Genomic DNA, 20,386 nt, shown 5'->3' on the forward strand with positions numbered 1-20,386 from the left:
CTTTGTGCAGCTCTTTGTGGTAGCAAGTTAACTGAAGCGGACACAGGCATCCTCAGCGAGGAGTGAAAGTGGTGAGTCATAGCAGGCTCAGTCTTGTGATTTTAGTTAATGTCCTATTTCCCTGTGGCTTTCCCAGAGTGATGTAAAGGCAAGGTGCTGGGGCTCAGGTTAGGGTTTGGGTAAGAGGGAGCTGACTAGACTGCAAAGTCAAAAATATTATTGCTATAATTGCTGAGGATAAAGTTTTACTCAAGTGAAGAAGCCCTTAGTTGGCATCCGGACAGGGCTCTTGGCCTTAAAGAGGGTCTTTAAGGGGGGTAATACTGACCTAAGGAGCAAAACTCCTGGCCCAGCAGGATGCATCTTCCCTTTGAAATACCAGAACCAGAACCATGATGAGAGACATGACTGTAATATCTGGTGGCTGCTGACACAGAGTGGGCTTCAAAAGGACCGGGCTCTTCACTGCTAAAAGCTTTTGCAGAGCACTAAAAAGCTTTTGTCTGTTTCCTGTCTTGAAATGCTGGAGCTCCTTAGGGGCTGGATTATAAAGTCACCCTAGAGCTGAGGCTGCTGAAGGGCAGAGCGCAACAAGAATAGACAGCAGCCTTCTTGTAGTTGGAATTTGGGACCACCTCTCATTCGAGGTTCAAACACAACCTCCCTCCTCCTCCTCCCCTCCTGAAATCAACCTCAGCTCTCTCCCTCCTACCTGTAGTCTCTGTCTTGGTAAGGACACAGTCTGAACGCTGGCAGAGAGCAGAACCAAGAAGAGGAAAAATGAGCAAGGCCACAACCGAAGAAGCCCCAGCATCTTCTTAGCCCAGGGCTGGTGGGAGGCAAGGCAGGACTTGCAGCATCTGTGTGGGATGTGGTCCCTAGCCCCTCTCTGCCTTTATAGCTTTGGTTCTGGCAGGCAGCTGGCCCCAGCTCCCTGCTGAACCACCCCCTGGAGCTCCTGAACCTTTCAGCCCTTTTGTCCAGGGTGATATATTTCAGGGTGAGCTCAGCAAGACCCCTTCCTCTAAAGAAAAAGGACACAAAGGTGTTTACTGAGTGTCTGGGAAGACAAATGTGAATTGAGCTGCTGCTGGCCAGGACCTGGAGGTGTCTGTCAGGGTCAGGGTGACACTTTGAAACACATCCCAAAAGGAGGATATTGAAGGCTGCATTGTTTTGGAGTATTGAACATCCTCCTCATAGGCAGAGTGCTGTTAATGCTATTTCTCTGATCAGTGTGAGCATGAACTGCAGCTCAGGTAGAGGTAGGCACACTGCTGGCTGCACAGAGTGGACACAAATTCAGCTCTGTGACAACACAGGCTTTTGTTTTTAATATTTATATCTTGGTGAGACAGTTGGGCTGGGGATGAAGAGCTCCTGCTGCAGAAGGTGGGTGAATTCCAGTACTACACAGAATTTGTAGCAGTGACAGGAGCGTGGGTCTAGTACTATTAGCATATAATTTGCGGGCTGTCTGTCCCAAGTCACCATCTGGAGGACTGGGCTGAGTTTCCAGAGGAACCGTCACAGAAAAGAGCTTGTCGAGGCTCAGCTTGCACTTTGTCAAGCTCAGGCACACAATGGGAGCAGGATAGCAAGGAGCAGATTCCTACCTCCTAAATCTTCTGGCCATTAGTTCCCCCCACTTTGTTTACCTCTTCTATTTTATTGTAGTTTCTCACCAGCTGAACAAGGCAATGAGGTCACTGTTTAGAGATCAGGGTGCAGAAGTCAGCCTGGGTATGAAGACAGAAACTAATCAGCAAAGTTTGTCAGGGGAGAGGAATGGGGGGACTGTACCCCAGTACAGGATTAGCAGTGGGTGTGCTGGGAGAGTTTAACACCCCGAACTTCCCTTAGTTCAGTACTGTTGCACAAGTCAGGCCAGAACTTGACAGAACATGTTCTTCTGCCTGCTTTTATTTTTTTCAAAGAAAGAAGAAAATTAGAAAAAGGTCTTCTGCAGAGATAAAAAAGTCACAGTTCAGATATTTGCTGTCTCTCCCTCCTTCTCTCCCTTTTTTCCAGGCATTTTGCACTTGCAGATGCAGGTTTGTGGGTCCATTTCTTCTCTGCCCAAGGAGACAGAAAGTTTTACAAACCTTTTGCATCCAGTCCTCGAGAAGTGAGTATGGCCCTTCAGTGTGGGGCACTGATGCTGGAAGCAATGCTTTGCACAGCTGTGGACATCCCATTTTGTTAGCTCCAGCTGATGGCTGCAACCCATGGTTGGTGCTGTGTCCAGAGCAATGTGATGCTCTAGTGATCCTGTGTGGCATTTCTGTCACCCTGTCACCTGGGCCAGCACATGGAGGGGCTCCCGAGGCCCCACCAAGACATTTTGTGGGAAACAGGATTACTTTCATACCAACCTTTGAATTTACAAAGCACAGGGGACTGCTGGACAGCCACAGGACACGCACCCCATGTGGGCATTAGGATGGGGTGCCTGGGCACAAGTGGGGTACAGGGATGTGTGTGCACAGCCAGCCCCTCCTTGTGCTGGATGCGGTGGTGTAAGGGGCCCTGGGATGTGAAAGAGAGGGATGGCAAAGAGAGGAAGGACAGGAAGTCAGCACATGTTCATGCTGCATGCAAAGTGTCCCAGAGGATGCTGTTCTGTACTTCCCAGTCACATGTGACTGTCCAGAAAGAGCTGAGTCAGTGTGCTCAAGCACTCCTGCTGCCGGCAGGAGCAGCTCCACTGGAACACACCGGTTACATGAGTCAGAGTCACTCCTTTGCTGAGGGAAAGGTAAGTGCAAAAGGAACAGCACTTTGGTTTTGATATGAAATGTAGCAGCAGTTTGATCTGGCATCCCTTGAATGGGGTGGCCCCCATACTGCAAGAATGCCAAAAATGTGTTTGCAACTGCTCCAAAATTCCAGTCCACTTGCACAAAGACTGAGCCCTGCAGGGGTGGGCAGGCTCTGAGAACTCAAATGACAAATGCCCTCCTTGGGTTCAGCAAGAGCTGGGGCTGGCAAGAGGGAAAGAGCCATCCCCCTCCCATATCAAGCAAGAAACTTCAGAGACTGCAGAAAATTCGCGAATTTTCTTGCAGATTCTTGTAAGTTCTTGTAAATCCAGCAAAGCCTGGATAAAATGCAGGTGCTCAGTGACTCAGGTGCTGTGATGTTGCAGCTGCTCTGCGCCCCAGATCCTTGCTGGGACTGCAGTAGAACTGATTAGTTACTCTGACATGTCCTGGCAGTGACTGTGAAGTGAAAAGGCTTTGGCAGACAAGTCCTTGATTGCCCCAGTTTTCTCAGTCTCAAACAGGTTATTGTCCTTTTTTCCTCTCTGATGCTAACAAGTTTCCTTTATAAAAACCCTTCCCCCTTGGATGCTGGGGCACTGACTCTAGAGCTTGCAAGACCAGAAAAGTGCTGCTGAATCACAATCAGCCTTCTACAAACAGTTGCTCATATAGGAAAGGAGCAGGGCAACTGGAGACTGGGAGATCTGGGAACTGAGTGAAGAACCCTGAGAGAACACCAGGCTCTAGAAGTGTACAATATTCACATTATTCCACTGGTACCATTTGTAGAAGTTCAGAGCAACCACAGTCAGGAGTCCCTAGAGAATGGAAACACCATTGATCTTGGCACTGAGTAATCCCACTGCCTCAGGAGCAGGGGAGTGAGATTACTCCTTCAGCAGTGATTTATGGTCATTGTGGCAGCCACCAAAATATATGTTTTTGAGGAATAGAAGAGCAAATATCTACTTAAGGCTGTGGCCACTGTGTAGCTGCCCAATCCCTCTTAGATTTTGCCTCATCTTTCTTCAGGACTTGTTTGTCTATGACACAGGACTGCTAATTCTTCTGATATCAGGGGAGGATAGTAAGGAGAGGAAGGTGCTCCACCTCAAAAATCTGCAGAAAGGGACCAATCAGAGTTCTCACCCACTCATTTCTCACTCTCACTTGCCCAGGTAGTACAGTGTCTGAGTGTCCTGAGCAAAGGACAGACTGCAAAGCATGTCAGTCCAGTCACTGATTGCCAAACCCTCCTTCCAGAAGGATGACTGTGTTGATCTCCTGAAGGAAAAAGTTCAACCACGAGCCAATACCTAAGAGATTTATGGCACCCCACTTCCTCTATCCACCAATTCATATCTCCCCTACTGTACCATTAGCAACATATTATCTCACATGCACACAAGATTGATTGCTTGTAAAACCTTGAGCCTGGGCAGACATCCATATATGCTATCTTTTGCTTTTTTAATTCCCGTATGTGAGTGTCATACCCTGTGGGTGGTGAGGGAATCACGTATGGTGTGCATGACTCTGTGTTGTATTTACTGTCAATGCTGTAGCTGCTACCTTTGCCTCCTGGAGCCCTCACTGAATATTTTATCAGGAAGGAGGGGAGGAGGACAACATTGCTGTAGCTTTCTGATCTTTGTATTTCATGTGATTGTCCTGAGGCTACTGGTGTGCTCTGGAGTTGGAGCATATCTATATTGGTATTTGGCTATTTTAGTCTGGTGGCAAGTGGGCAAGTATTTTCACTGAGTCATGGGACTCAAGTGGAGTGTTTATAAATACACCTGTTACCCCATCATTCCCCATTTTACTTGTTTCTGGAAGCATTTAACATGATTATGTCCATTCAGGTATGCTCAGGTTAGTGCAAAGCTATGCACTTCCTAATGATTGTTTTTTTTTTAATAGGGATCAATATAAGCTACAGCAGCTACTTCTGCAGTCAGAGCAGAAGGGAACTGAGCAGCATGCTCTACTTGCTGGGTGAACCCATGAACACAACTGTGGGAAGGTGGTAGAGCCTCAGAGACAGAGACTGCAGATCTGCAGGAAGCAGTGGAGAGGAGGAGCACCCTTCCCATTCCTGCCCAGCTAGTGACTAGTCTGCTTTCGAGGCAGCTGACAAGGTAAGAGGAAAGAATTCTGTAGTAAGAGCTCTGGGACAAATGCCAACTTGCCTCTAGACAGAAGGTTAAAGGTTATTTATGTGATTTACACAGAATCTAATTTAGGGCACTTCATGTTCACGGGGCAGTTTAAGGAGTGGCAGGACTGACTTGAAAACTGATGTGGCATTTGCAAAAAGAACAAAACCAAGTGCGAATTTTACTTGAAACATAATTGGATTTGCAGCAAATACATTCCAGAAAGCAACAAGACAATCAAGGGTATCAGTATTCTTTGTAACTTATAAAATTAGCATTATTACAAGTTACTTCTAAAGTTTTAATGTTGGATTGGTTTTGGTTTTTGTTTTTAGCTTTTAAAAGATGTATTTTTTCCTATGGACTTTACCTATTGTTTATTCAAGTGCTCTAGTCTAAGTTAGCCTTTCTCTCCCTTTCTCCTCACACTCTACTCCCTGAACACTTCTTGGATGAGATATGCACAAGGAAAATATGCAGGTGCCTTCACCTCAAAACCCTTGGCTTGGATTTACAGGATAAGAGCTTCAAAAAGCATGAAATATAAAAGAGCCTAAACCCAGCACCGCTGCATTGGTCCTGTGATAAAAGCTGAATAGTGTAGTATAAAGCACATACAAAATAAGAAAGGAATGAGCATTTTGTATTCTGTGGGTAATCTGGCTCTTCTTAGACTTTCTTCCAAAGATTAAAAAAATAATTAATAAGAGCAGCTTATTCTCATCTGCAAAGTCAGGGCAAAATCAGTCCAAGTGGCAACATGTTCATCATCACTGCCTTTCTTTGTGGAGATATCAGAAGAAAGGGTTGGAATTGCTTTATCCTGGTGTTAACTTCCATTTTGTCCTCATTTAAAGCACTGTTGTATTCTGGGGTAGTTCAGACAAGAGAAGGCGATGGTTGCATAAAGGGAGTTTTATTTTTAGTTAAAGGCAGTGGCAGATGGTTCCTTCAGCGCCGCCGTCGGGCTGAAGATCTGGTGATGGGAGTTGTTTTGGTGGGGGTTTCTTCCTCTCTTAATTCTGCCAATAGCTCTAAAGAGAGTAAAACGTGTCAATAATGAGCACTCCACTGCCTTGAGCAGAGAAACCTACAGGCAACCTCCACAGTGGTCTGAAGCCCATGACCAAAGGGACATCCCTGTTGGGCCGAACATGTAGTCCCTCCCCCCTTAGAGCACACATGTACAGTGCCTTACCATCCTCAGAGTTGTTCTCCTCGTCACTGGAGAAGGTAATGATGGCTTTTTTGCGTGGAGGGCGCTTCTGGGCACGCTTATGATTCCGGAGGGTGCAGGATGAGGGTGTGACAAAATCATTATCTGAGTTGACTGGGCTTAGGGGCTGGCGCCGTGAACCTGTCAAGAAAAAGGGAAAAAAAAAATAGAGAAAGGCAGCAAACTTCTGTCTGTAAGGGTGAGGAGAAGTGCTTAGGTGTTACTGCTGGACTGCAGGATCAGGGGAAGGCTGGAATGTCACAAAAAGGAACATACTTCCTATTGGTTTCCGCTTGGCTGGTGCTGGCATTGGAGTCTGACTACCGTCCTGGCATGTCTCTGTGGAATCCAGTCCTCGGTTATGGGAGGCAGACAGCTTCTGCTCCAGCTCTTCAGCTAGAGCCTGATGGAGATGTAAAACAGCAGTGCAGGGGAAAAAAAAAGAGAAGGTGAGGGGAGAGAAGTATTACATCCATAGCAGAATTGCCATCAAGTTAAAGAAATAAATTGATAAATTGTTAGGGGTGAGGAACAGTCTGCTTAAAATGGCTTTCCAGTCCCTGCATGTAAAAATAAATTTGTTTTCTGGCCTGGACCCTTGTCCCACACCCTTACTTTAGTCTCAGGTTTGATGCCTGCTCTGCGGAATCGAGCCAGCACAGTTTGGAAACAATTGTAGACAGCTGGATCTTGGAGCTTGTCTGCAAAGCAGTCATAGTTGTCCTGCAGCTTGTGAAGGCCCCGTTCCGAGACTGGAAGCAGAGCAAGGCAGTGGGATAGATCCCGATACTGACGCTCAGTCCTGGGAAAGACAAAGATCACCATTTAGCTCCTACAAAAAGGGTGTGTGAGGATGAGCACATCCCACCCAGAACTACCAGCATTTCCTGCAGGTGCTTCTGCCCTGGAGAACATGAGATTCAGGTTGTTCTGTTACAGGTCAGTGACAGGGTGCTGTGCCATACCACAGATAACCACCACTGTATTCCATGACACTGACTTAGTGCCTGTTGGAAAAACATGAAAGCTCCACTGCTAAAGAACACAGTTACTTGTTTGAAAAGTGTCAGAAGTTACTGCTGACCAGGAGGAAAAGACTCAGTGAGGTGAGGACTCCTCTTCAAGGGCCTTATTTCAACCATATAACACCCCCCCCCCCCCCCCGGCTGTTTATTTTTGCATGTTTGAGATGATCTCAAGCAGAAGCTGTATTTGATGTTCTCTCTCCCTTTCCTGGTTAGTTACATAAAGAAGGTCATGTTCATTAAGTTATTAAGTCAACGAATAACAATTGCTGCATCAGAGAATGACTACATTCAAATTCCAGCAAAAGCTACTGGAATGAAACCAAAGGGAAAGAAAAACAAAAGCACAAACTAACATCCCTAATGTAGATCACTGTGATGGAATGGGAAGGGAAAATGCAAGGCCAAAGCCCTTGTTTTTAATATACACTAAGTGAGGGCCTCAAGTCTGTCCAGCACATGCTGTCTCAGGATGCTCTGCTCAAACCCAGACAGATGGAGAACAAAGCTGCAGCATCCAGGTGTTTCCACCTGTACAGTCTGAATGACACCTGGCAAGTTCCTATGTTTAGAACTCCAGAAGTGCTGAGGAGGGTGATGGTGGCTGCAAATCTGCTCTGATAAGCTCCTGTTTTAGCCTGGAGTGAGAGTCTTGCACCAGCAGTACCACTAGTGTGCACCAGGCTGATCACCTTCGTGGTACAGAAATATCAGGGCATTCTACTAAAGGTGAGACACAACATACACACAGACCGTGAATTACAAATGTGGTGTGAAGAGCTCACCAGGGCTCCTGGGAGTTGGAGAGAGGGACCACTCTCCACTCTTGCTCAGGAAACAAAATCCAAATATTTTGGGAAATATGCAACTCCCTGAGGCAGCTGAGCAGGTCACATGCCCAGGCACTGTGCACAAATGGCCAAGATAAGCAGACAGCTTAAATCTCAAGGGCAAAGCCACAACAATGGAGAAGGAAAACCACTGGAATGGAGGGAAGCAGGGTACACCAAAGCCAGTGGAAGTTAAAATTAAGATATCTCACTGGAATGGAAGGAGATAAATTTCTATTATTATTCTTCTTGGAAGGAAACAAAAAGTGTATGCCTGGGTCAGTGAAGTTACAGCTTGGGGAGCAGGAGAAAGGCAGCAAAAAAGCTCCAAAACCCAGAAAGAAAAGTGATATCCCAGATTCACAGCGTGGGTCCTGCACTCTATACTCTGTAATCAGCAATGCACAAGCAAATTCTGCACATCTTGGAGATGGAACAGAGCAAAAGCCAAAGTGTATGGTGGCACAAGCCCTTAGGTAAAATAATAATAATAAAAACTCCAGAACAGAGTCCCAGGCATAGACTTGGTACTGAGCAGCCCATGCACACAGAACAAGGAGAGGCCTGTATCAGCTTGATAGTTGAGATGACCCCAGGCAGGACTGCTGGAAAGATCCCAACTTCTCAGCTGAACACACTAATTTCCTAGCTGAGCGGCAAGGGAATAGCCTGTGGGGAAGGATCACAAAAGTATGTAAAATCCACATGTGGGATGTTTCCTTGCTCAGCTATAATGAAGATCTAGACTGTCACATAGCTTTTTCCTTAAAAAAGGAAGGAAGAGGGGGTCAATCACTGCATAATAAAATCAAAAACCTTAATTTATAAGTATTCATGTATTTTTAGGAGAAGGTAGTTAAAAAAAAAGGGGGACCTAAACCAAGTTATGTTGCATTTGTCACATGAAGAATTTAATGGGAACCTTTTAGAACCACAACATACAAGCTCATATCTTCTGAAAAATCCTGAGAAGCAGAAACACTAGTCAGGAAAATTAAGATTAAACCCACCTGGCAGTCCGGAATCTCTGACAAAGTTTCTCCACCAAGCTCTCTGTTTGTTTGTCTTTTGTAATATATGAGAACAGATGTCTGCAAGGGGGAAAAAGCACAACAGATTAGAGCCCAGAGAGGAATCCCCATTTCAGGGAGGAGAGGTGCTGAAAAGGCAGCCGTGCTGACTTCTTATCTGCTCTTTCCATCCAGTTTTAAGAGCATGCAGCATCTCCAGACAATCTCCTCACCTCACAAGTTGCACTGACAAACTAGTTTGTCTGACAAGCAAACCTTGAGAGGAGCACTGTGGCATGCAGCGTTTTCCCTCCTCAAAACCATGCCTGTGACTTTTTCACTATTAATTTGCTAAAAGTGTGTTGTTGCCATTTTGGATCAATGCAAAAGTAAGCACTACTTTGCACTAAAATGGGAACAAAGTCTAACAGAACTTAAATGCTAACTTAATTCATTAGCTTCTTGAGGGATAGAGACACCTGGACTTTAGCACAGTTAAGTACTGGTGCATTTTGCACTATGTCCTCTTAGAAATCACTGAATAACTTCTATTTATTAAGAAGGTCCTGCTGCTCTCCCCATTTCTTGTACCAACATTTCTGTTAACTTTAACTCAGTCAGGTTGCCACTGGCCTTGATACAGTTGTTCTAAAGCACTTCCTTGTTCAGTCTTTGTTATGTCTACAACCACCACACCAAACTGCTTTTCTAAGATACATAATAGAGAGAGCATTCTCAAGAGTCCTCCCTTTGCATTTTTTCCAGCATCAATTAATCTTTAACTACTAATTCCCTTCTTTTTCTATATAAAGGATATGTTGTGCGTTAACGGATGATCAAGTCTTTAAAATTAATTATCCTGATGCTAATTTGATACCTGTCTACATTGTTAAATCCCTCTTCTCTTATTTGCCAGACACCTCCAGTTCTCTCCATGTATGCTGTTGGAACTAAAAAGTCCATCTTACACCTGTCTTAACCCCACCAATCATACTTTAATGCAATTGCTACAGTTATGCTCTATGTCTGTGGTAACACCTTCAGTTTGATATTAATTAAAAACAGGATTGAAAATTCCAAAATTATTTGGATTTTTTTTACATGCTGCATCTTGTCTACCTGTGATGGTTTGTTTCACTTCAGGCATTAACTTCCACTTCTATGTGTGCTGTCAGGAACCACAAGCTATAATTCCCAGTATTTCACATTACCCTCTTTAATTAAAGCAGAAGCAAAGATATCCATCTACTTTTGCCACCATAAATTAATTTTAGTTTCAATTACAGCCTCACTAATAGACCTTTTCTGTGTCTTGCAATTCCTACTATCCAAAATCCCATCCCTCTTCCTAAATGCACTGGATTCCCATAGACAAAAAGACTACTTGAAAAATCACAGGAAATTTTATTGTTCTTCTCTTCAGCAACAGCAATACTTTTGTCTAACACCCCCCTCTATAATCCATAGGGATTCAAATGGCTCAGAAAAACCCTCATGTGGTCAAGTTTCAGAAATGAGAGGAGAATGTCTCTACGGTACCAATAAGGACATTAGAAATGCTGTCTATGAGCAACTAATAACCTCAGAGTGAAATATTCCAAGATCTCTATACTCCAGAGTCAGGCTTTCTTGAAAAAAACTGAAACCAAACTAAAAAAACCCCACACAAACCAAACCACCAGAAAGACAACCCAGACCCAAAACTGTTACTGTAACTACAGCTTTACTAAAACTGCTTACAAAACTCCAGTAGCCACCAAAATGACAAAAGCAACAGACTTTAAAACCTGTTTTGTTTTCCTAATGTCGCATATCCACGTTCCCATGTGTAAAACCAACTATTTTCCTTTTCTAGAGGGAAAGTAATTTTGAGTTGGTGGTTACTCTTTGTAGAGTCTCTCCTCACTCCCAAGTGTGTGGCTTTAAAATCAATTCCCCTCAGCATGACTCCATTTCCAGTACAGACTGAAAAAGTCAGATCAAAGAGAACAACTGAAAAAGCATTTTGTACACGTCAATGTAGTTTTTCTTCCCTTGATATGGCACCCCCTTTGCATAAACATAGTCCTGGCAATAAGGGAGGATTTATTTAACCTCAGACTACCTCATAATAGTGTGGAAGGATTCCTCCTTTATGCTGCTGTTAGGATCCGAGAGATGACTGATGATGTCTGGAAGCAGGTTATAGACAGCATTACCCTGTGCAGAACACAAGTTTCTACATGAGATACAGAATTAGAAAGGATAATATTTGAGTCAAGCCAAATACGCTGCCCACTTAAAACGACCTCCTTTTTCTCCACCCCAAATCTACTGACTGAAAGCATCAGCTTTTTGAAACAAGCTTACACAGCCAGCCAAACCTACCCAGGACTATTTGGCTGGGGGGGAAAAAGCCCAGCCAACCAACAAGCTAAACACTGCACTCCAGCTCTGCTCCTTGGCAGACTTGGATACAGTTTCTTTTGCCTTCCAACCTTGCCACAACCCAAAAAAAAAGCTTCCTGATAAAGGAAACAGCTCTTCAGTTCTTGAAACTGCTTCCCATTTTCTTGCCTGAAAAGGTCCAATGCATATTCTCTTTCCCACTGCTTTTACATAGCTTTACACATAGCATAGTCATATACTCTGCAGAGGTAGGAAGTCAGTGCAGTCAGGTGGCCAGTTCTGCTTTAACAAAGCAAGCCAAGACAGAAAAGCCCCAGTGTCACTGCAGCCTCCCAGGCAGTAAATCTCAAACTCTGAAGGGCCCATGCAAGGCTGCACACAGAATGAACAGTGGGGGTAAGACTGCTCCTGTTCTCACCTGCCTGGGCAGAAACTGCTACAATTTAAGTATCTCAGTGTCCCACAGCCAAGAACAACTCAGAAAGGTTTCAGAGAAGGTGCACTGCCTGAGCCATAAGGTCCAGGAACTCTGCTGTAAGGCCTAAAGGTGAGCTATGGAAAACTGCTCTTAACCCTGTGCTGGGCATATAGAAGGAAGCAAAGGGAAAAGGCAGTGGTTTGGAGCCTGCCTTCCAGTATGAATGGATGAGGTCAAATTCAGCAACATCAAACAAAACTTGTATTGCAAAATTTCTTTTTAATACCCTTATTTAGTCCACAGAGAGACAGACCAATGGCTCTACACCATTAACACGCCTTCTCCAGGGCTCATGTAATTGACCCAGCTTCCAACAGCCCTTGCCTGCTCTTGTGAAAGAAGGTCCCTGAGCATCCACTTGCCTTGTTGGCCAGTTCACCAAAGAAGTTCTGAGCCACTGCCACGATTGCATCCTCTGGGTCTATGAGCAGAGTTGCCATCTCACTCACTTGGCCCTTCACCTTCACCATGTCTTTGAGGATGAGGTGAGTCATCACCAGCCCAGCCGTCTGCCTCACACTCGGGCAGGGGTCCCGCAACCTGACAGGAGCAAACAATTACTGCAGAAAGCACCAAGGGAGTGTCTCTGAGTTACTGGTACTTGTGACAGCCCAAAGCTCTGGTCTCCCTGCACCAGCATCTTCAAATTTGCTTTCTTGGGTCATTCTCACCTTCTGGAGGCCCAGTGTCACCTTTCCACAGGGTTTTCTTCACGTCCTCTCCCAACAATGAGTGTAGCATTACCTGGCATAGAGATGTGATGTCCAAGGCTCCACCAGGTTGGGAAAGCGGATAGCTAGATCTCCTGCTGCAATTATGAGGTTGGATCTCACATCAGGCAGGGGGGACTTCTCCATCATGGTGAACAGCAGACGCAAGTGGGAGTCACAGAACTCAGAGCTAACAAGACAGGGTACAGAAAAGAAGGGATAAATAGCAAAATTCCATCTCTCAGAGAGCAGAGGGAAAAAAAAGTTAAAAAAAGTGATCTATGAACACTGTGTTTGTTCTTTCCTTAGGAAAGGAATTGCAGCATTTGCTTGTGCTTTAGTACTAGGAAGGCTGGGAAAAGAACTCTGGTATGGCTCAGCAGTACCTGATCATGCAGAGTTTGCCAAGAGTGAGGGCTGCAGCAGCTGACAGCGCCGAGTCACTGTGGAGTCCAGGGTTGTTGCAGATCTTCAGCACCAGTGGAACAAAGGCAGAGAGCAGGTGCTTCCCTAGAGAGTGGGGATGAAGACAGCAAGCATGAGAGCACTGTGCATCGTGCTTTAAGAACAATTACTCCATTTATCTCAGAGCTGCTGCAAACTACAGTAACTAGTTGACTCACTTTCACCACTGAACAACCACCTCCAGAAAGGCAGAGCCAAGAAACAGCCATTTCCACAGCCTACGTGGAAAGTGACACCATGGAAAATGACAGTGCTTCCTTCCAGAGGAAACAGCCTTCCTCCTAAGGACCTGTTGCCTGCTGTACCTGCTGTTTCACACAGGCAGACAGCCAGTATTGCTCAGTGGCAGCCACACTCACCATCCAGAAGTTCTGTCTCACAAATACTGCGGATGAGCTCGGCCTCGGTGTCATCAGCTGTGGCTCCCACAAGGCCTAGCTCCTCCTCCATAGTGGTCTCGTTCCCTGTGCTCTGTGCAAAGAGGAGACTGTAAGAAAGATGTCAGGCAACAATAACCTCTTTCTTCACAGGGTTCTCTTCTCTCAGGTGTGAGGTACACGCATGTTACCAGCTGCACAACTAAAGTGGAGAACAGACTGACACAGAGTGTAATAACCCACTTGTCCCCAAGAACTGAATGAAGCTGTGAAGGGTAGTCTGGGATTTGCCAGTCCACATGCTACAGAACACCAATCACAGGATCACATAGTTAGGTTGGAAGGGACCACAGTGGATCATCTGCTCCAGGAGGGTCTTCCTAGAAAACATTGCACAGGATTGTGTTCAGATAGTTCTTGAGTATCTCAAGTGAGGGAGACTCCACAACCTCTCTGGACAACCTGTTCTAGTGCTTGGTCACCCCCACAGTAAAGTTCATCCTCATAATCAGGTGGAACTTCCTGTGCATCAATTTCTGCCTACTGCCTCATGTCCTAGTGCTTGGCACCACCAAGAACAGTCTGGCTCCATCCTCTTGGCACCCACTTCTTCCAATAGTTACAGACATTGATGTGGTCCCCTCTCAGTCTTGAGGCTTACAAGAGGCCCAGTTCCCTCAGCCTTTCCTTCTAAGAGATACTCCAAGTCCCTTAATCATCTTTATTGCCCTCCACTAGACCTGCTCCAGGAGCACCTTGTCTCTCTTGCAATGAGACCAGAATGTAAAGAAAGCTTAAACTACTGACACTACTAAGATAAAACAGACCTAGGAGACATCCAGCATCAGTGTGTGAGTCCTGCATAACTTAAGGGACATTCAAATACTAGAAACAAGAAGCTCAAAGCAGCCTTTGAATTGCTGGTTTTGTGAGCAAGATTATGGGAAACCTTATAGCAAATAAAAAGCAACACAAGGGAAGAAAGGAGAGATTGCAATGGGGACCAAATCTGTATCCAACTGCTACTTTTTTGAAAATCTCATAATAACCTCCTCCTGTGTGGAAAATGGTAGTGACACTGATAAGCAGGTAGATGAGAAAATGAACTACAAAGTTCTCTGTAGACTTAGCAGTATAAGCATCTAATAGAGACTGGATACCTAGATGGACACAATGTTTGTCTCTATTCTTACCCAGGAATGTTCATTACACTCTGGAAAATGTTCCAAGATAGCCCTAACCAAACAGGGCATTTGTAGCATCCAAATCACATTAGAGAGACTACTGTTAAACCTTCATCATTACTACTTAACAGAGGATAGCACTGTCAAATCTCCTGGACTCGGGCTCTAGGAAGCCTTTTTCCAGAACTCCGGGGCACAAATGGATGTTTCTTCACCACTACTGCATCAGTTGCAAAAGATTGCACTGGTAAGAGAGAAGGTGATGAGTGAAAGGGGCATGTTTTCCTGAAGCAGGAGGATAAGCATGGCCAGGACATCACCCTTCACTCCCTCCCCTCTGCCTCTTCAAAACTCAGGACCAGCATGGGAGTTTACTGAATAGGGTCATTCAAGGACCTCAGCTCTCCCTGTCAATCCTGGCAAATACATGTCTGTTTCTATTCCTGAAGCACACATTGCCCTGTACCTCATGCAGCCTCAGGATTGCATTCTCTAGAAATTTGCTGTAGCTGGGACACCAGAAGAGCTGCCCCAAAACCCCTTGGCTCTCACCTGGGGTCTCTGCTTCTTTGTGCTGGTGTCAGATTGCTTCTTGGTCTTCTCCTCTTTGAGGAGGCGGCGCCGGCGTAGCTCTGCACTCACTGACACTTCCAAATATGCTACCTGCTGCAGTGCCACCTGTCCCACAAGGGCCACCAGGTGCAGCAACAGGAACGTGGAGAGACTGCCAGAACCATCAGAGACTTTGTGTGGAGAATCCCCTGCATCTAAAAGAGAAAAATGGCCCCAGTTCAGTGTTGATCTAGACCTCTTCCCTGTCAGTTAGTGCCAAGTCTCACCATATAATCCATCTCCACACTCCACAGACTCCTTCATAGCACTTACACCCTCCCATGCCAACACTTCCACCATCCCCTCAGCTCTACTCTTCTGCAGTTACTCAAGGCCACCCAAAGCAGCACTGGAAACCACAGGTACAGACAGATTTCCTTCATCAGCTTTTTTCCTCACCAGCTTTCTGCTCATCAGCCTCCTGCAGCTTGTCCAGAGTTTGCTGACTGCACGCATGCAGGATGTCAGCACAGATCTCCTCTGCCCCTTCTGCCAGCTGGTAGATGAGTGTTACAGCTGCCTCCATGAAAGGGATCCAGTGACTGCTTGGCTGGGCAAAGCCTGATGAGAAGAGGAAGCAATGTACCCACACATACCAATGATAACACAGGTGGTCTCACAGCCCAACCCCATCTCCTCCAAACCTCCTGCTGACCTGGGCTCACCTTTACTCACAGTCTCACTCAGGCAACCAAAGAGCATGTGGTTCTGGGGCAGTCGAAAAGGGGCACTGTTCTTCTCCAGTGCTGGCTGCAGAGACAACAGGTGAGTTACACGACATCCCCCCCATGCCCATCCCAGTACTCAGCCTTCCTGTGTGCACAATGTTCATCAAACCCATGCCAGGGACATCCAGTACTGCTCTGCTGCTAAACATGCAGCAGGGACATTACTGTCACTTGTGACTACACTGGGAGGATTTAAAGCTTGACCAAATGATGATCCCAGGCCAACCCAGACAGTTCTCACCTTAAATCAAAATAACTCTTTGAAATGTCAAAAGGATTCATTTAAAATCTGGTATTATTTACTCACTCTCTGCAATGAATAAAGAGGGAAACCTCTGGAGCATCTTAGAGTCAACAACAGTAAGTCAGCTTGCCTTGGGGTACTCCAGAACCACATGGGTTTGTTTAAAAGCAAAATATCATCAGTGGAAATAACACAGGATAGGTCTGGATCCAAGACCACCTCACACTAAGGTTGTTGCATATATTCTGTATCAGTCACACCACCTTTTAGGTTGGGAATTAGATAACCTAGAGAAATACTAAACCAAGTATGACAATACCTGAGGTGTACCAGCATACCTGTGTCTGCCTGATGAATATATACTTGAACAAAACAGAATTTACTTGAGGATTTACCAGCTTTCAGTAGCTTGAAACAAGAATTCCTGAGTCACCTGATTTTCAACTCCTGATTTCTGGTTGGGAGGATGGGTGGGGAAGAAGAGCTATTGCCAGTCAGTCAGCCAAATATTTTCAGTTCAGTCCCTTTTCACATACAAGCTTAACTGCAGACTTAAGTCAACCAAAAATTGAATTACAGCCATCTTTAGAATATTTAAGAATGTTGTGATACACATTAACTCATGAAGTTCATGCAGCAGTGGAAGAGGCTGTCACAGAATGATGCTGCTCTGTAAAGGAGGACTCCTTTTGTGATAGAACTCCTGAACTAAAATGCCCCAAATGACTGAGTCAAAAAAAAGATTTTTTTTTTCCAAGTGTATTAAAAAAAGAAGTATAAATTGTTTCCCAGGGAAAGAAGCCATCAACCATCGTGTTGTTCTAAGTACAACATGGACAGGTTTGAAAGCCTTTCATGTTTTATATTCTGCTGTACAGTGGACAACTCCTGAATATCAATTAATAGGGAGGGCAAAAAGAATCACACCACCAGAAAACACCAGTAGAGGAAAGGGCTTCATGGTTGAGAAAACACAAATCAGTTTAGAATTGGGAGTCTGAAGAAGAGAATTGAAAGGAAAACATATTTTCTTGTGCACTGAACTCTTTACTAATTGAATCCAGCCTGTTGCCTAATGAAAATTCTTTTATTACATGTTCACTGGTGTGTGCTAAGCTTTCCAGACAGTGCTGCTGAATGGTCTCAACCTACTTAATTTCAAAATTTGTAAAAATTTCATTACCTCTGTCTTTTCCTCCATGCAAACAATTTCCCCCCTTTCTTTGTTTCTGAATGACCTAAAGAACAAACCCATAGCCTTACCTTAGAGTTACTGGCAAGCTTGGAAATAACATTGCATACTTCTTGAGGCAGCCTGTAGTCTTCACATGCCTTCTCAGACAGCCCCATTGTCACCAAGATGTCCAGATTGGTACCTATGATCTCTGGCTTTCCTCTGTGGAATGGAAGGGATGGGGATATCACATGAGGTGCTGCTGAAAGTTTATGGAACTATGGGTAACCAAGAGAAATACTGCTTGTGCCTTGTGGAAGGGAGTGGTTTGAATAAGAGGGGAAAAAATAAAACCCATCCAAACAACTCAAGATACAGCTAGAGGAGCAGCAAGCAGTATCCCACAGAAGCCAGTGTAATCTACTCTCCACTAGGAGATGAGTTTCTCCATAGTGATCAATAGCCTCTTTATAAAGAAAGAAGATTCTTGACTCTTTTTTCCCATCAGAAAGGACCAAAATTTAGAAGGGTAAGAAAAACAAAAATGCTGGAAAGCAGGAAAGAGTAGAGGAGCTCAGGACTTGTGGCATATACCATTCCTTCCTCTACTGTGGGAAACAAAACAAACCAAACCAACATTTATCCAAAAAAAGCCAATCCCAAATCCATACCTACTCGTTCCCATTTCTGTGAAAGAACTTTAGGATCATTATTATGTGGGCCTGTTTTTGACTAATGAAGGACTGAAGTAAGCACAGCAAGAAGAGCAAGTAAGGTGAATGCCAAAGGGGAAACTGAGGAAGTGAAAACCTTTTAGTGCAGATACATTTTTTTGCCCCCAGAAAGTGAAACAGATTCATTTTTCTTCATGCTAAAGGCTCCAGACATCTCTACTCAGCAGCTTCTCACTCTTCTTATCCAAACACAGACAAAGCTGCAGAGTTGTGTCACTATAAACTCTGGGAAGGGATGGGCATTCACACAAGGAAAATAATCTCATCATAATCATTCAGAGGCCGTGTTGGTGGGATCCAGCAAAACTATGTTTAGTTCCAGGCTTCATTACCCCACGATAGGGTTACTATTTTTGAAGCTAGAGCCAAAGAGTCAGCTGATGCAGCACCCACAGTTCTTCAATAAAAATTGACTCCCTGAACACCCTTCCACTCAAGAGGCTTTGACCTGGCCCCAGGCTCACCGTGCCATCATCCCCAGCAGCATCACGGCAGCGCGGCGCTCCAGCAACGAGCATGGAGACTTTTCCGTGAATCGCTCCCAAAGCAGCTGGGTCACAGCAGGCTTGATTTCATCTTTCTGCACAAACTCCGAGATCTGCAAAAGGGATGCAATTAAAAAATTAGAGAGAGGCAAAGTAGCATGAGCTTCAAAGTAAAGATGTAATCTGCATTGACTACTGTCTGAATAAAACAGATGCACAACCCAAACCCAGGCAAGGCAAATACTCACTATCTCCTCTAAGCACTGTATCATTCCCAGTGATGCATCCACCATGATGAGAGACAGAGAGTGCACCAGGGCCTGTGCCTTGGCCCTTCAAAAGGGGAAAAAGAATAATAAAATATTAAAAAGTAAAGAAAAAGCAACTGTCACAATTACTGCCCTATTGAAAAGGCTGAAAACATCTGTTGGAGAACAGAGATGATCCACAGGATCAGGAAAACTCCCACAACAAGCTTGAGTTCTCAAAGTCATCCAACTCAAGTGCCAATGACCATGATGTGGGCTTATATGTCCACTGCCTTATGCACTGGTGCTTCTTCTGGTGCTTAAAGATCCAATCAGAGGCAATAAGCAGCCACTTCCCAGTTTCTTCGCAGCCACAAGTCAAAGTACAATTCCCTAGAAACTGAAAATCTATGAACAAATGAGGACAGAGCACCAACTGCAGGAGTGCTGTTTCCAGGCAATATTATCAGGAAGAAATAAAAAGCAGCAGGTGCTCTTTATTTGCCTGATGGTACAAATGAGGATGAGTTATGGTGCATCTCACCAGGGATCACACTTATTGCACGAGTATCCAACGGGATTTACAAGTGTGTAAGCACTAAAAAAGGGCAAGTGCCACAGCAGAGAGGAGACACAGCTCTTCTCTAGTATGGGAGAAGTAAACTTGCAAGTGGTAGCCAGCTCCCACCACCAAATCTTCAAGAAGGATAAGCAACAAAGACCCTTTAACATCCTCTCATCTTAACATCCTTAACATCTAAGGCATGTAGAAATTGTTAGAAAAAGATTTAAGATGGGTCTGACTGAAATACAAACAGAAACACATGTGAAAGCACCCAAATAAGAACAAACCTTGTATAGTGTGAAGGATAAAGAAATGGGGAATGTGTTGTGTGCATCAGAAGACGAATGCCTACACATGATGAAGGCCACAGCATGTATGACTTGTCAGCTAAAAACCCTGAGGTTTGGTAATAGAAATACAGTTTCAACTTTAGACCACACTGTTTCTCTTATTATCCCAGCAGGATGAACAACTACAGTTATAAGAAACTCAAACAACTGACATTGGCCAACAGCTTTGCCCACAGAGTGAAGTATATAAGACTCCTGGACATGGGATGACTCCATATCAACAGGTGACTCCTAATGGGCTGAAATTCATTTTTGCCAATCAAGAGCCCTTCTGGCAAGAGAAAAATTCATAATTAACTCTTCTTGTTCCCTTTTAGATAGGGACCCTACCCAGACTATTTAGGCAATGCTTTGTACAAAAGTGAAATTTATGAGAATAAATATTAGTGCCTGACAGCAGTTTAACTTCAAGTAATTCTCAGCATCTGCTTTGCAAGGTCTCTCAGAGTTTTGCTGCATTAATTTCCTACACGTGAGCTCTATGACAAACCAAGAACAGAAGCTCAGCAGTAGGTCCTGCAGGAAGACTGGGATACTCAGATAATAACCTTACATTTCAGATCAGCATGAAGCATGCCAACTCTCAGTTCTCTTTCTGTCCATACCCCATTCCCAACAGCAGAAAGGGAATGGGGGGAG

The 20,386-nt window shown here is 44.8% G+C and overlaps 1 protein-coding gene and 1 long non-coding RNA gene across 7 annotated transcripts in view; one reads left to right on the forward strand and one right to left on the reverse strand.

The window, feature by feature from the left end:
• Positions 1-20,386, reverse strand: part of NCAPD2 (non-SMC condensin I complex subunit D2) — a 31,381-nt gene that overhangs the window by 929 nt on the left and 10,066 nt on the right. For 4 of the 6 annotated variants that reach the window (XM_077174220.1, XM_077174219.1, XM_077174218.1 and 1 more), the window contains 15 exons: positions 18,833-18,917; positions 18,564-18,697; positions 17,455-17,587; positions 15,885-15,969; positions 15,619-15,780; positions 15,160-15,374; positions 13,406-13,517; positions 12,968-13,091; positions 12,616-12,771; positions 12,234-12,411; positions 11,110-11,204; positions 9,006-9,086; positions 6,756-6,942; positions 6,417-6,543; positions 6,123-6,281 (listed from right to left, as the gene is read on the reverse strand). In XM_077174220.1, coding sequence (XP_077030335.1) covers positions 6,123-6,281; positions 6,417-6,543; positions 6,756-6,942; positions 9,006-9,086; positions 11,110-11,204; positions 12,234-12,411; positions 12,616-12,771; positions 12,968-13,091; positions 13,406-13,517; positions 15,160-15,374; positions 15,619-15,780; positions 15,885-15,969; positions 17,455-17,587; positions 18,564-18,697; positions 18,833-18,917 — 2,033 coding nt within the window. Of the gene's footprint in view, positions 1-5,074; positions 5,959-6,122; positions 6,282-6,416; positions 6,544-6,755; positions 6,943-9,005; positions 9,087-11,109; positions 11,205-12,233; positions 12,412-12,615; positions 12,772-12,967; positions 13,092-13,405; positions 13,518-15,159; positions 15,375-15,618; positions 15,781-15,884; positions 15,970-17,454; positions 17,588-18,563; positions 18,698-18,832; positions 18,918-20,386 lie in introns of those variants that run through there. The other 2 variants (XM_077174221.1, XM_054627794.2) reach the window with 1 other exon arrangement.
• LOC143693383 (uncharacterized) lies at positions 2,681-20,158 on the forward strand. The gene is made up of 3 exons (XR_013181013.1): positions 2,681-2,758; positions 4,689-4,906; positions 19,861-20,158. It is a non-coding gene; the product is annotated as an uncharacterized LOC143693383 (long non-coding RNA).

The sequence above is a fragment of the Agelaius phoeniceus genome, chromosome 2 (genome assembly GCF_051311805.1).
Source record: "Agelaius phoeniceus isolate bAgePho1 chromosome 2, bAgePho1.hap1, whole genome shotgun sequence".
In the NCBI taxonomy this organism is placed as follows: Eukaryota; Metazoa; Chordata; class Aves; order Passeriformes; family Icteridae; genus Agelaius; species Agelaius phoeniceus.